The 15,463-nt window shown below is 29.8% G+C and overlaps 2 protein-coding genes and 1 long non-coding RNA gene across 5 annotated transcripts; 2 read left to right on the top strand and 1 right to left on the bottom strand.

Moving 5' to 3' along the window:
* Positions 1 to 1,787: 1,787 nt before the first annotated feature.
* On the bottom strand, positions 1,788 to 9,574 carry LOC149987894 (uncharacterized). Its single transcript, XR_016505949.1, has 2 exons — positions 9,517 to 9,574; positions 1,788 to 9,386 (listed from the first exon to the last, which is right to left on the bottom strand). It is a non-coding gene; the product is annotated as an uncharacterized LOC149987894 (long non-coding RNA).
* LOC112290361 (uncharacterized) lies at positions 9,382 to 11,571 on the top strand. Its single transcript, XM_024536537.3, has 4 exons — positions 9,382 to 9,957; positions 10,426 to 10,532; positions 10,640 to 10,823; positions 11,047 to 11,571. The coding sequence occupies exons 1-4, from the start codon at positions 9,705 to 9,707 to the stop codon at positions 11,124 to 11,126; spliced, it is 624 nt and encodes a 207-aa protein (XP_024392305.1). The 5' UTR covers positions 9,382 to 9,704; the 3' UTR covers positions 11,127 to 11,571.
* A 1,255-nt stretch (positions 11,572 to 12,826) lies between these two features.
* Positions 12,827 to 14,664, top strand: LOC112290321 (peptidyl-prolyl cis-trans isomerase A1). 3 transcript variants are annotated; one of them, XR_002972134.3, is made up of 6 exons: positions 12,827 to 12,893; positions 13,075 to 13,278; positions 13,467 to 13,828; positions 14,004 to 14,092; positions 14,225 to 14,279; positions 14,375 to 14,664. XR_002972134.3 is itself a non-coding variant. In XM_024536475.3 (6 exons), the coding sequence occupies exons 1-6, from the start codon at positions 12,873 to 12,875 to the stop codon at positions 14,527 to 14,529; spliced, it is 663 nt and encodes a 220-aa protein (XP_024392243.1). In that variant the 5' UTR covers positions 12,827 to 12,872; the 3' UTR covers positions 14,530 to 14,664. The 3 variants fall into 3 exon arrangements, 2 of the variants coding, with proteins under 2 accessions (XP_024392243.1, XP_024392242.1); XM_024536475.3 differs by having other exon boundaries at positions 13,075 to 13,275; positions 13,467 to 13,608; XM_024536474.3 differs by having other exon boundaries at positions 13,467 to 13,608.
* Positions 14,665 to 15,463: the final 799 nt, after the last annotated feature.

Here is a 15,463-nt window from a genome sequence, read left to right as displayed (position 1 = left end):
TCTTTGGTCTTATTTCAAGATTTTCTAATCTTCTCATTTTTGGTAATACCTATTCCAATTTAATATTATATCATTTATGAGTGGCTATTTAGTTCTTTTCAATGATATAAGAGTATATTGAGGACTTTTCTTTTTAAAGTTCATATCCTTGAAAATTTGAGAAGAGTGCTAAATTATTGTTTCTGTCTCATTTTAGAAGAGAATAAATTATCCTACTTCTATTGTTGTATTTTGAAGGTTGCAAACTATCTACCTTTAAACAAACAATCTCATTTTTAACATCGACTTTTTCTTTAAAGAAAGTGGATTATTCTTCTTTGTAGAAAATTTTATTTGATATTAAAGATTATAAATTATCTTCCTCTAATTTAACTTTTTGAATTTTTTTGAATTATCTATAAAAGAAAATATTATGGATGCTACTCTCAATGGAAGTAAGAATAGATTTACAAATGTTGCAATTCTTTATAAACTTATCAATATTCTAAGAATAAAAATCTCATATATTTCTAATGTGAATCATAGAGGTACTATTCCTATGCCTATAGAAGAAATTCAGAGTCTTTGTTAAGAAATTATGCATGTGAAAGAAGCAAATAGATCAACCTCACAACAAAATCTAAAAAAATTTGTTTCTATAAGTATAAAAAATATAAGGATTAATATGCTTTAGAAGTTTGATGGAAAAATATCAAAATTTCAAGGATTTTTGAAACAAATCAAATAATAATAACAATTCTCAAGTTTTTAGAAACTTATTCATTAAGACTAGAATCAATACAAATTGATATGGTATATTTTAAATTCTTCTTAGAATAGGAAAAGATTCAATGAAATCAAAAGAACTTATGCTTATATTATAGAAAAGTTGAATGCAGTGGTCAACATTATCTAAAAAAATAATGCAACCACAAAATGAGAAGAATGATTGCCAAAAAAGAGGATGTGTGAGAAAACTAGTTTTTTCAACTACAATAGAGACTGTACAATTGAAATCTTACATAATTCCTAATAAATTTTATTAATTATAAATTCAACCTTTTGACTTAAATTCCACTCTTCTAATACTTTCTTCAAATCTGTAACAACTTTTATATCTAATTATAATTTATAAGCAAGAGCCTCTGCTTTTTTTTCTTTTAATTTTTCTTATTTTTTTGTAGAAATATTTTTTTTCTGTCTTCATGCATAGGATTCTTTTATTTTCTTTTATTTTCTTTTTAATGGTCCTTCATTATTTTTATCTGTCCTTCATTTTTCTTCTCTTAATTCTTCATATTGAATCTTTACAATATAAATATACACTGATAATCCATCTTCTGAATCATCTCTTGTAATAATTTATCAAATATTATTTCCAATATGTTTTAAATTATCTCTAGTAAATTTTCTTATTTGAGCATAATTTATTATATTTGATCACAAAAAATTAGATTTTTTTAGAAATTCTAAATTTATACTTAAATATTTATCCAAATTTTTTTCTATCCAATGTATTGATGCTTCATTGCTTGAGATTGAATGCACTTTAAAAGTATCCATATTCATAATTCCATAAACATCTTCATTCTTCTTTTATCAAAATTGCCTCTAATTTTATTCTTTTTACTTTTTCTTAAGTGTATCATACCATCTATAAAAAAAATAATTCTTTTTTGTAGTACCTCTATAAAATCCTCACATTTCCTTCCTAAATGATCTATGCTATCACACCATATGCACCTATGCACTATACCTTCTATTGCTCCTAATCTTTGTTTTGTTGATATTCTTGATGATTGATCCTTCTCTTCAAGTTTTGTAAATTTTATTTTTAAATCTCTCATATTTCATATGATTACATTGATGTCTATTTCTTCTTTCTTTGATATAGCTATTAAAGATTGAATCATAGATGTAGGATGAATAGTAGGCATTTTTTTTTACATGCTTACAATGGTCTTTAAATACCTATCCTATCCTTTTTCATTTCTCTCTTTGCAAGTAATCCTATTGCTTCTTTTACTTCCTTCTAATTTATTGTCAATCCTTCATCTTTTTTTTTTTTTATCTTCAAGCAAGTTTTTCAACTATTCTTATAACTCTCTATCATTTGCTTGAAGAAAAAACTCTACCATATTTACATCTAATGATTGCGTCTCTTTCTTTGATAAACAAGAATATTATTTTTCATACTCTCTTAATAATTTTATTGCTAAAAGATCCTTCTTAGGTCTTTCAATCCATTCAAAAAAATATCTTCTTTGTAAACTTATCACTATCTTCTAAAAAATATTTATTCTTTAATGCTTGAAATAATTTTTTCTATAAACCTCTAGAATTTCTTATAATAGACCTCACATGATTTTTTATCTTTGATGTAGTTGCCAATTCAAATAATTGAACCATCTCTTCCTCTAAAATATGCTTCAACTCCATTTCCTTTACATCACCTTAAATATTTTGTAATATCCTTCTTTTAAAATTGATCAATTTTATCTATAATTTCTTATAATTTTTTATATGCTATATCCTCTTTATGATCTTTAATTTATTGCTATTGAATGCATAGGACAAAAGCCTCAAACATGCATATAGAATTGAGATAAAAATACATACCTTATCTTTTGCTTGTAGTTCTACTTCTAACTCCACTTGAAGCACTATCAAAAGCCTTTCTTTCCATTTTCTTGCCTTCCTACTCTATAATTCAAATAAACCAAAAATAATTTCAAATATCTTCTATCTTAAGTTTTTAACATGAGATTCATCGAATATGTTGTATCTTTTGAAATCTTGCTAGAGAATATACTAAGTAATTAGTTAAATAAGTTTATGAGCAATAAATAAATTACAGCTAGTTAGATTGTAAGAATATTTATATATTTATTTATTAGAACTAATTAACAACATTGCAAGAGATGTAGATGTATGCATAGACAACTAAGTCCATCCATTACACAATCAATATAATAAAGAAACTTAAATAAAAGAAAAAGAGACAAATAAACATTCTTATTGACTAATATCAAAGAAATCTTAAATGAAAAAAAAACCCTACATAATCAAAAAAAAAAACCTCTAATTCAATATCTATACACAAGTTCACATAACCTACAAAATGACCTTTAAACTACTATCTTTAAAGAACTTTACATAACATGCAAAATGACCTCCAATTTACTAACTATAAACAACTTCATAGAATGAGCAAAATGACCTCTAATTTATTATCTATAAACAACTTCATAGAATAAGCAAAATAACCTCCAATTGAGAATCTAAAAATAACTTCATACAACCAAAAAAATGATATCTAATTCACTATCTATAAACAACTTCAAATTATTAGCAAAATAAACTTCAATTTACTAGAAAAATGAATTTCAATTTATTATCTATAAACAATATATCAAAACCTATAAAATAACCTCTAATTTACTATCTATAAACTTTACAGAATAACTTCACAAAATAAGTAAAATAACCTCTAATTGAGTATCTATATACAACTTCATTGAACCTACACAATGACCTCTAATTTACTATCTTTAAATAACTTCACATTACTAGCAAAATGGTCTTCAATTTACTATCTATAAATAATATATCAAAACCTACAAAATGACCTCCAATTTATTATCTTTAAACAACTTCACGTAAACTAAAAATGACCTCCAATTTACTATCTATAAATAACTTCACATAACTTAAAAAATGACCTCCAATTTACTATCTATAATCAACTTCACATAACCTGCAAAATAAAATACAAATTATTGTCTTTAAAGAACTTCATATTACGTACAAAATGACCTCTAATTTACTAACTATAAATAACTTCACACAACCTACAAAACAACCTCCATTTTACTATCTATAAAGAACTTAACATATCTTGCAAAATGACCTCCAATTTATTATGTAAAAACAACTTCATAGAACGAGCAAAATGACCTCTAATTTACTATCTATAAACAACTTCACATAACCCATAAGATGACCTCTTATTCACTATCTATAAAAAAATTCACATAACTAGAAAATAACATCCAATTTACTATCTATAAATAACTTCACAAAACCTATATTATGATATCTAATTTACTATCTTTAAATAACTTCACATAACCTACAAAATGACCTCTAATTTATTATCTATAAATAATTTCAGACAACCTACAAAATAACCTCCAATTTATTATCTTAAAACAACATCACGTAACCTAAAAAATGACATCCAATTTACTATCTTTAAATAACTTCACATAACCTGTAAAATGATCTCTAATTTATTATCTATAAACAAATTCATATAACCTACAAAATAACCTCCAATTTATTATCTTTAAACAAAACCACATAACCTACAAAATGACCTCCAATTTCGTTTCTATAAATAACTTCATATAACTAGCAAAATGACCTCTATTTACTATCTATAAAAAAATTCACACAACTTACAAAATAACCTCCAATTTACTATCTATAAACAACTTGACATGACCTACAGGATGACCTCCTATTCACCATCTATAAAAAATTCACATAACGTTTAAAATGACCTCAAATTTACTATCTATAAATAATATCACATAACTTGTAAAATGACCTCCAATTTACTATCTATAAAAAACTTCACACAACTTGTAAAATGACCTCTGGTTTACTATCTATAAACAACTTCACACAACTTACAAAATGACCTCAAATTTTCTATATTTAAACAAATTCATAAAACTTATAAAAGGGCCTCTAATTTACTATCTTTAAATAAATTTATATAATCCAAAAAATAACATCTAATTTACTTTCTATAAAAAACTTCACTCTACATACATAATGACCTCTAATTTACTAACTTTAAACAACTTTACATAACCTACAAAATAATCTCCAACTTACTATCAATAAATAACTTCACATAACCTATAAAATGACCTCGACTTTACTATCTATAAATAACTTCACATAACTTACAAAATAACCTCCAATTTATTATCTTTAAACAACTTCACATAACCTACAAAATGACCTCTAATATAGTATCTATAAACAACTTCACACAACCTGCAAAATGACCTCAAATTTACTATCTTTAAATAACTTCATATAACTTGTAAAATTGACTTTAATTTACTATTAATAACAATTTCATAAAACCTACAAAATGACCTTCAATTTACTATCTATAAACAATTTTACATAACTTGCAAAATGACCTCCAATTTACTATCCATAAACAACTTCACTCTACCTATAAAATGACCTCAAATTTATTATCTTTAAACAAATTCACATAACTTGCAAAATAACCTCCAATTTACTATTTAAAAATAACTTCATATAATTGATAAAATGACTTCTAATTTACTATCTTTAAATAACTTTATATAACCTATAAAATGACCTCCAATTTACTATCTATAAACAACTTTATAAAACCTGTATTATGACATCCAATTTACTATCTATTCACAACTTCACATAACCTACAAAATGACCTCCAATTTACTATCTATAAAAAACTTCACAGAACAAGCAAAATAACCTCCAATTGAGTATAAACAACTTCATTCAATCTACAAAATAACCTCTAATTCACTATCTATAAACAACTTCATATTACTAGCAAAATGACCTTCAATTTATTATCTATAAATAATATATCAAAACCTACAAAATGACCTCCAATTTACTAACTATAAATAATTTCACAAAACCTATATTATGACATCCAATTTACTCTCTATTGACAAATTCACATAACTTGCAAAATGACCTCTAATTTATTATCTATAAACAAGTTCAAACAACCTAAAAAATGACCTCCAATTTATTATTTTTAAAGAACTTCACATAACCTACAAAATGACCTCCAATTTACTATCTATAAACTTCACAAAACTTGCATTATGACATCAAATTTACTAACTATGAACAACTTCACATAACCTACAAAATGACCTCTAATTTATTATATATAAACAACTTCACACAAACTACAAAATGACCTCTAATTTATTATCTTTAAACAACTTCACATAATCTACAAAATGACTTCAAATTTACTATCTATAAATAATCTCACAGAACTTACAAAATGATCTTTAATTTACTATCTATAAACAACTTCACTTTTCTTGTAAAATGATGTCAAATTTACTATCTTTAAATAATTTTATATAACTTGCAAGCTGACCTCCAATTTACTATCTATGAACAACTTCATTTAACTTGCAAAATTACCTCCAATTTATTATCTTTAAAGAACTTCACATAACATGCAAAATGACCTCCATTTTAATATCTTAAAACAACTTCACATAACCAAAAAATGACCTCCAATTTACTATCTATAATCAACTTCATATAACTTACAAAATTATCTCCAATTTACTTTTTTTAAGCAACTTTACATAATCTACAAAATGACCTCTAATTTATTTTCTATAAATAAATTTATCAACCTATAAAATAACCTCCAACTTACTATCTATAAATAACTTCACATAACCTATAAAATAACCTCAAATTTACTATCTATAAATAACTTCACATAACTTACAAAATGACCTCTAATTTAGTAATTATAAATAACTTCACACCACTTGCAAAATGACCTCAAGTTTATAATCTTCTAACAACTTCATATAACTTGTAAAATGACTTCATATTTCCTATCTATAAACAAACACATAACCTACAAAATGATCTCCAATTTATCATCTTTAAAAAACTATACATAACCTATAAAATGACCTTCAATTTACTATCTATATATAATTTTACATAACTGGCAAAATGACCTCTAATTTACTATCTATAATCAACTTCATATAACCTACAAAATAACCTTCAATTTACTTTCTATAAATAACTTTACATAACTTACAAAATGACCTCTAATTTACTTTCTATAAAAAATTTCACTCAACCTACTAAATGACCTCTAATTTACTATCTATATAGAACTTCACATAACCTACAAAATGACATCAAATTAACTATTTATAACCAATTTCACATAACTTACAAAATGACCTCTAATTTACTATTTATAAACAACTTTACACAACCTAAAAAATGATCTCTAATTTACTTTTTATAAGCAACTTCACTCTGCATACAAAATGACCTCTAATTTACTATCTATATACATTTTTACATACCTATAAAATGAAGTCCAATTTACTATTTATAATCAACTTTACATAACCTACAAAATGACCTCTAATTTACTATTTTTAAACAACTTCACATAACCTACAAAACAACCTCGAATTTAATATCTATAAACAACTTCACATAACTTGCAAAATGACATCCAATGTAGTATCTATAAACAACTTCACACAACCTACAAAATAACCTCAAGTTTACTATCTTTAAATAACTTCATATAACTTGCAAAATGACTTCTAATTTATTATCTATAAACAACTTCAAATAACTGGCAAAATGACCTTTAATTTACTATCTTTAAATAACTTCACATAACGTGCAAAATGACCTTCAATTTACTATCTATATACAACTTCACATAACTTGAAAATAACCTCCAATATACTATCTATAATCAACATTACATAACCTCCAAAATGACCTTCAATTTACTTTCTATAAACAACATTACATAACCTGCAAAATGATCTCTAATTTACTCTTTATGAACAACTTCACTTAACTTAAAAAATGACCTCAAATTTACTATCTTTAAACAACTTTACATAACCTACAATATGACCTTCAATTTACTATCTATAAACAACTTAACATAACCTGCAAAATGACCTTCAATTTACTTTCTATAAACAACATTACATAACTTGCAAAATGACCTCTAGTTTACTTTCTATAAAAAACTTCACTCAACCTACAAAATGATCTCAAATTTACTATCTTTAAACAACTTCACATAATCTATAAAATGACTTCGAATTTTCTATCTATAAATAACTTATTATAACTTGGAAAATGACATCCAATTTACTTTCTTTGAAAGACTTTATTTAACCTTCAAAATGACCTCTAATTTACTATCTTTAAATAACTTGAGAGAACTAGCAAAATAACCTCTAATTTACTATTTATAAATAACTTCACACAACTTGCAAAATGACCTCAAGTTTACTATCTTTTAACAAGTTCAATGAACCTACAAAATGACCTCGAATTTACTATCTATAAACAACTTCAAATAAATTCCAAAATGACCTCCAATTTACTATCTATAATCAACTTTACATAACCTACAAAATGACCTCCAATTTACTATCTTTAAATAACATCACATAACTTGCAAAATGACCTTCAATTTACTATCTATAAACAACTTAACATAACCTGCAAAATGACCTCCAATTTACTATCTATAATCAACTTTACATAACTTAGAAAATGACCTCTAATTTACTATCTATAAATAACTTCATATAACTAGTAAAATAACCTCTAATTTACTATCTATAAATAACTTCACATAATCTACAAAATAACCTCAAATTTACTATCTATAAACAACTTCAGACAACCTACAAAATGACTTCCAATTTACTATCTATATACAACTTAACATAACCTGTAAAATGACCTCCAATTTACTATCTATAAACCACCTCACATAACCTGCAAAATGACCTCCAATTTACTATCTATAAATAACTTCACATAACCTACAAAACGACCTCAAATTTATTATCTATAAACAACTTCAGACAACTTGCAAAATGACTTCCAATTTACTATCTATAAATAACTTCACATAACCTACAAAATGACCTTCAATTTACTATCTATAAACAACTTCACATAACTAGCAAAATGACCTCCAATTTACTATGTATAAAAAACTTCACACAACCTTCAATATGACCTTCAATTTACTATCCATAAACAACTTCACATAACTTGCAAAACGACTTCTAATTTACTATCTATAAATAACTTCATATAATCTACAACATGACCTCTAATTTACTATCTATAAACAACTTCACATAACTTGCAAAATAACCTCCAATTTACTATCTTTAAACAACTTCATATAACTTGCAAAATGACCTCCAATTTACTTTCTAAAGACAACTTTACATAACATTCAAAATGACCTCCAATTTACTATCTATAAACAACTTCACATAACCTGCAAAATGACCTCTAATTTACTTTTTGTAAACTATTTCACACAACCTACAAAATGACCTCCAATATACTATCTGTAAACAAATTTACATAACCTGCAAAACGACCTCCAGTTTGTGTGCAACTTTTCTGCGCACAAATGCAGTGATGAATACTTCCTGACTGAGAGAGTCTACCCCACCATGCTCGCCGACGGTAAGTCGAGGAGTCGCATTAACATGCCTACGCCGAGAGTTGTGTGAGTAGCGGCGTGACAGACCTGGCTGCCAATTTTGAAGCTCTGATGTGTGAGGTCCGATGAGGACTGATTGCGACGCAATTGCTTCTACTCCAGGATTACCAACTACTCAAAGGGCATAATAACAGCTAAAACCCCCCCCCCTCCCCACATACCTGCACTGCGTCCTTTGGAAGACATTGTGCTATGTGGCTCTCCGCTGCTCGATTCTTCTATGCGGGCTGTACCTAGGAAAGATTAATTGAGAACTGGACATTACTGAAAGGCCTTACTAGGGATCTCAAGTCGCCGTTCTGCTGTGATTTTCATCGTCACCATTAGCCATTGTTGAGTTGAGTGGCAGATGATTCTTGACTTCAAAATATCTTCTCTTGCAGGAAAGGTTAAGCTTTCCAGAAGCCAGCTTGTGGAGCTTGTGAAAATGAACGGAGAGAGGCATGTCGGAGTAGCGCTGGATTACTCACCAAGAGGCAGGTATGCTCTGCACTGGGCTGTGGAGAACATCCTGCGGGCAATCGATCATTTCATTGTTGTGGTTGTGAACAAGGATGGACTCGAAGCTGGTCGAGCAGCTCTATGGGAAGCTTCTGGCACTTGTAAGAATCCTCTTGCCCTTTTCTTCCAGAAACCCTACATTGTGGTGGAGAATTCCTAAAAATTTAGCTCTCTACCTGGTTTTGAAAAGGTCTCTGAAGTACTTGATTCGGATTCGATTCTCGGGACAACCTTGGATGAAACTCCCTGACGTCTCCATTAACATAATTCTATTTGATTTCACCAATTTTTCTGGGATAGTCTCAGGTTCAAATTTCCACATCAAATGATGATCTGTGGCGAATCTATGTAAAAATTCACATTTAGAGTTCCGCAACCTTCAAGTCTGCCATAGAGCCACGATTAGCTGGTTGAAATGTAGCCATTACGCTCAAGTCTAGCTGTTGGTAGCTTGCAGCAAAAAGTGAGCCTCACTCAAAGCGGTGCATCTTTATGTTTTATCAACTGTACTAGTTTGTCCCTTGAGATGAATCAGGTAATTTGTTCATATTTCATTTTTGCTTTTGCAGCTTTCATCCCATTAGCCGCTGCAGAGAACCCACACAATCAACATGCATACCACCTGAAGATTGACGAGGAAGTAACAAAGACGCTACATGAAGCGGAAGCAAAGAAGGTGACCACTGTCCGCCCAACCCTCACTCCTACCAAATCTAACATCGTTTCTCACAGCATGTCTGGTTTATCACTGGAAAGCTAACAGACTAGGGTCACGCCTTGCAGATCGTCGTGGTCTTTAAGCTATACTGGGGAGACCAGAAGGAGATGATTTGCAATGCTGATGCCCCGCTCGATCACCTCATTATGGGATGCCGAGGCCACAGCAAGCTCAAAAGATATTACAATCGCCCTCTTGCCTCCAATGATGTCCCATCACTTCGTGGTCTGTTTTTCCTCCTAGAAAAAGGTGGTTTGTCACGCCAACTTCATTTCTAGAGCAACAATTGCGTGGGGTTCCACATCCAATCCTGATGTCGTGGGTCATGTTCTGGAAGTATCTCTCTCTCTCCCTCCCTCTTGCTGTCTCTGTCTCTAGAAGGTGAAAAATCCGCAACAACAACATCAACGTTCTTTTCGCTGTCGAAATTGTTCATGCCAATTCTGAGCTGTGTCACGGTTTCCTTTGGCAGGAGCATCATGGGGAGTGTCAGCAACTACGTCTCGAATAACGTGCCCTGTCCTGATCATTGTTAAACTGCCACCTTGCTAAGGAAAAGCGGTTCTAGGTTCTGCATTTTTTCATGTTCATTTTTATGTTCACTCTTTCTTTGTTTGAGGTAGAGAACTTATTTTCAGTAACTTAAGCATTTCAGCATATATCCATAGGGTGTAAAAATTGAAAAAAAAAAAAAAAAAAAAAAAAAAATCCCCATGTAGTAAAATAGAAATGAGGGGGATTCCAAGTGTTTTCACACAATTTGGCCCAAAAATGTATTTTATATAAATGTTTTAGCTAAACATTCTCTTTGACCCATTTTGGACATATAAGCCTACGTAATTCCAACTGGTGGTGGTTACAAAACTGCAAATCTAACTTTTACAAAACCATAATGTGTGGCACCTATTAATGCTATTGAGAGAAGTGTGGCACCTAATTATATTATTTTTCCACCCAAATCAATCAACAACTTCTACTTATTGATACTTCATGCTAGTCCATTATAAGTACAATGAATTTTATTTATTGCTTATAATTTAACATTGTTTTACCAATCCATGACTTATTTCTAATCAATAGAAATAGAATTTTTTTGTTTGATGTTAGTTCTAGTAGCCAAACTAATAGACATATTACACCTATATGTTGGAAATGAAAAGACAAATTGACAATGGATTACCTATCTTAATTATGCAATATCTACTTTTTTTTTCTTTTTTTATGTATAGTCTTATACATGTATATATACATACACATATATCTTATGATATACTTGAAAACTAAGCTTATATTAATATTGACATTATATAAAGATAATAGTATCATCATTATTGACAAGTTTGATGGTGAGAATTTCTATTGTTGAAAATTCAAGATAAAATATATTTTGGTTTAAATAATAATTTGTGAACAAAATTATTGTGGGGATAAAAGATTGTATGAAAAAAACTAAGATAAAAATAAAAGTAAAATATTTTCTATGCAACTAGACTGAATGAACAATTGCTTCTCATAAACAATATAGTGTTAAAACATATTAAAAGTACATTCATACATGTTTCTATGCATCATGAAATCCCTCATAAAAACAAGTTGGGCAACAACCTCTCAAAAGCACAAATTCTATCAAATGTTCACTTAGATAGTTGTCAATATGTAAATTGGCTTCATTAATACATTATTATAGTACTCTAATTATGTTGGAGTTTTGATATCTAATTCTTAATAGTTTAAATGTTCAAAATGTTTAAATATTTCAAAACATGATAAGTAGAATGTCTTGATAATGTAATGACTTAAATGTTTTTGATGAAGATTGTATATACAATTCTACTTTGTTTCATGAAGACTACATTTAGAGATAAAATAAGATGTTTTATATCCTTCACTAATGCTTTTCAATATTCAATTTTCAATCATTTTGGAATGAGTCTATTTATTTTTTAATATATATATATATATATATACAAGAATGTTAAATAGATCCAAAATTGATCCACCCATTCTAACCATCATGAAAAAAAAAATAATAATTTCTTGATGCATTTCTCCATTACTAGATTTGCAACTAATAAAAATTAACCACATTCATCATTATCATATTCTTCATGAGGCTGCAGTATATTTTGTAAAAGCATGAGTCTATTTAAAAAAAGATGGAGGAAATCAAAGAGATCTGTGAAGCCCCGATTCATCCTCATTCATCTAGTGCATGCAAGCTCTTCTTCCAGCTGCTCAAGTTGTGTCCACTTCGTATCAGTGAGATAGTGGACACATTTATCTGCTTCAGCTTCAGCCATGGCCGCCTGCCAAGTATTTGTATGAATCTTCTCGTTTCTGATTCGTTAGGAGCCCCGGTCTGTAATCACTTGCGGCACTGGGTTACATGATTCGGTATTGATAAGGAATGTGAGGGTGGCGTTATTGATTGATTTGGGGACACCCAAATTTCTTCCTTTTACGATTTTGCTGATGTCGAGTTTGAGTGGCGGCTTTGCAGAGCAATGTGGTGTCGCAAGTCTCTTCACTAAGGACCAGTGTGGAAACGAGTGCGAGCTCTGTGAGCTCTGTGGTTATACGTGGCAGTAGACATGCGACCTTAGGATTGTCACACAGTGGCTTCGTAGCCACCTTCCAGCAATCGTGCACAGATTCGGCGTCAAATATGTGCAGGAAGCAGGTCAACGTCAGGGCGGCACAGGTGGTCAGTTGCCGTTCTCGTCTTCTGATGGAACTTTTCGTGGTGTCTATGTCAAAGCATTGTGCATAGTAGTGTCTGGTAGACCTAGTAGCACTGGTAATGGTTTTAATATTATTATTGTTATTATTATTTTTATTTCCTACATTCTTCCACAGTAAGATTTAAACTGCTATGGTGTCTGGACATGGCAGCCCTCAGAAGTGACGACTAAGGTGACTAAGAAATGCTTCTTCGACATCGAAATTGACGACAAGCCGTGTGGTCGCATCATTATTGGGCTCTTCGGTGACACAGTCCCTGATACCGTCGAAAACTTCCGTTGTCTTTGCACGGGTCAGGGATATCCTCTCCTTTTTTCTACTTCATCCCACCTGTATTGCTACATTTTTGGCGTATTCAGCATCGTTTCCAGTTTCATCGTTCGCTGCATTTGTCGGTTGATGCAAGTAACAATTTGTCGAGCATGCGTTTCGAAAGTCTGCTCGTCTTGCAGTTCCAAAAGTGAATGCGAATTACGACGATTCACTGTATGTTCCACCCTGTTCTGATGATGGTAAGCGTGTGGGTTGAAGAGTTTCCTTGAATGAGAGGGATGAGCAATTGCGTGTTATGACCCTGACATTGCGCAATCAGTTGGTACGCTCTGAAATTAATCCACCTGGGAAATAATCCTACGTGATACTGCTATTAAATATCTGAAGGTCGACTATTGCTTATGAGTTGGATAGGTGAGAGGCGTTTTGGTTACAAGGGATCGGCGTTCCACCGTGTAATCAATGACTTTATGATCCAGGGTGGTGATTTTGACCAACGCAATGTGCGTTTCTATCCTTCGTTGATCATGTGTGTTTAAATTTTTTAATGTAGATCTTTACCTCATGAGCAGTAGCATTACTTCAAATTACAAGTTTTTCCATAAGTCTAACCGTTTTTAAGATGCTAATTGCAGGGCACTGGTGGATATAGTATTTACGGCAATACCTTTAAGGATGAGAACTTCAATTGTAAGTAGTGTTACAACCTACTGATTTTTTCCCCATATTTGCCAGTGTGCATTATTCTATTGATGGCTGACATGAGATACGGTATTGATGCTAAGTGAGGCATACTGGAGAGGGAGTTTTGAGCATGGCAAATCGTGGGCCTAATACTAATGGAAGCCAGTTTTTCATCTGTACTGTAGAGGTATGCCAAGGGTCCATTGCTTCTGTTTCCCACCTTGCAATTGTACAATTTTGTTTACAGTGCCTTTAAAGGTGTGGGAAAAGTTGTAGTAAATTATAATAGAGAATTGGCAACATTAATAGTTGCTTTTGAATATTGTAGCATTTCATGAGTGAAATTTGAAGTCAAGGTTCTTGATTTAAAGAATTGGTTTAAGAGGTACAAGTTAAGTTATAGTGACAACTTCTAAGTTTCTAAAAGCTTATCCGTCAAGGCCAAAACTTATGCAAATTGATACCATACGTTTCAAATCTCTTAATAAGCAAGAAAAGATTTGACATTATTAAAAAAAATTATGCTTATGTTGTGGAAAACTTAAGAAAAATATACTTTATAGTATACTTTATAGTATACAAAAAAACAACGTAATCACAGAACAAAGAGTATGGTTGTCAAAGAAGTTGATTTGTCAAAAAATAAGTTTCTCCACTTATAATAGAGACCATACAATTAGAATCTTGTACAATACTTAGTATTATTCTCTTATTAATAAAAGTACTATTTTCTTATTAAGTTTAGTAATAGTTCAATTATCTTAAAATTATTGTGACTAAAAAAAAAATAATCTCCACATAGTTTAGATTTTTTGTAATTTTGATTTTTGTATAGTATAAAGTAAAATTTATTTGTTCAATTAAAAATTTTAATTAACTAAAACTTTATTGATAGATACAAGAGCTTTTATACATGTTACAAAAAAAGAATTGTTTTTTATTAAATATGCTACACTTATTTTTGATGATAGAAAGACTAGAAGCGCCATTCCAAATCAATACTAAGATTAATAAGATATTTTTTTAGAAGAATATAAATATTTTTTAGTGCATTATTTGTATAATTTTTTAATTAATCTTCAAAAAAAAACTCAATTTATGATTTACCTACATCCAAAGTTATTATTGATTTCTTGAAATTCAACAATTTTTAGCCTTGATGTCAATTCTCATTTCATGTACTCTTACTA

The sequence above is a fragment of the Physcomitrium patens genome, chromosome 13 (assembly GCF_059467195.1).
Source record: "Physcomitrium patens ecotype Gransden chromosome 13, ASM5946719v1, whole genome shotgun sequence".
Taxonomy (NCBI): domain Eukaryota; kingdom Viridiplantae; phylum Streptophyta; class Bryopsida; order Funariales; family Funariaceae; genus Physcomitrium; species Physcomitrium patens.
Note: the sequence above shows the minus strand (reverse complement) of the source record. Positions and strands in the feature narration are given on the sequence as shown.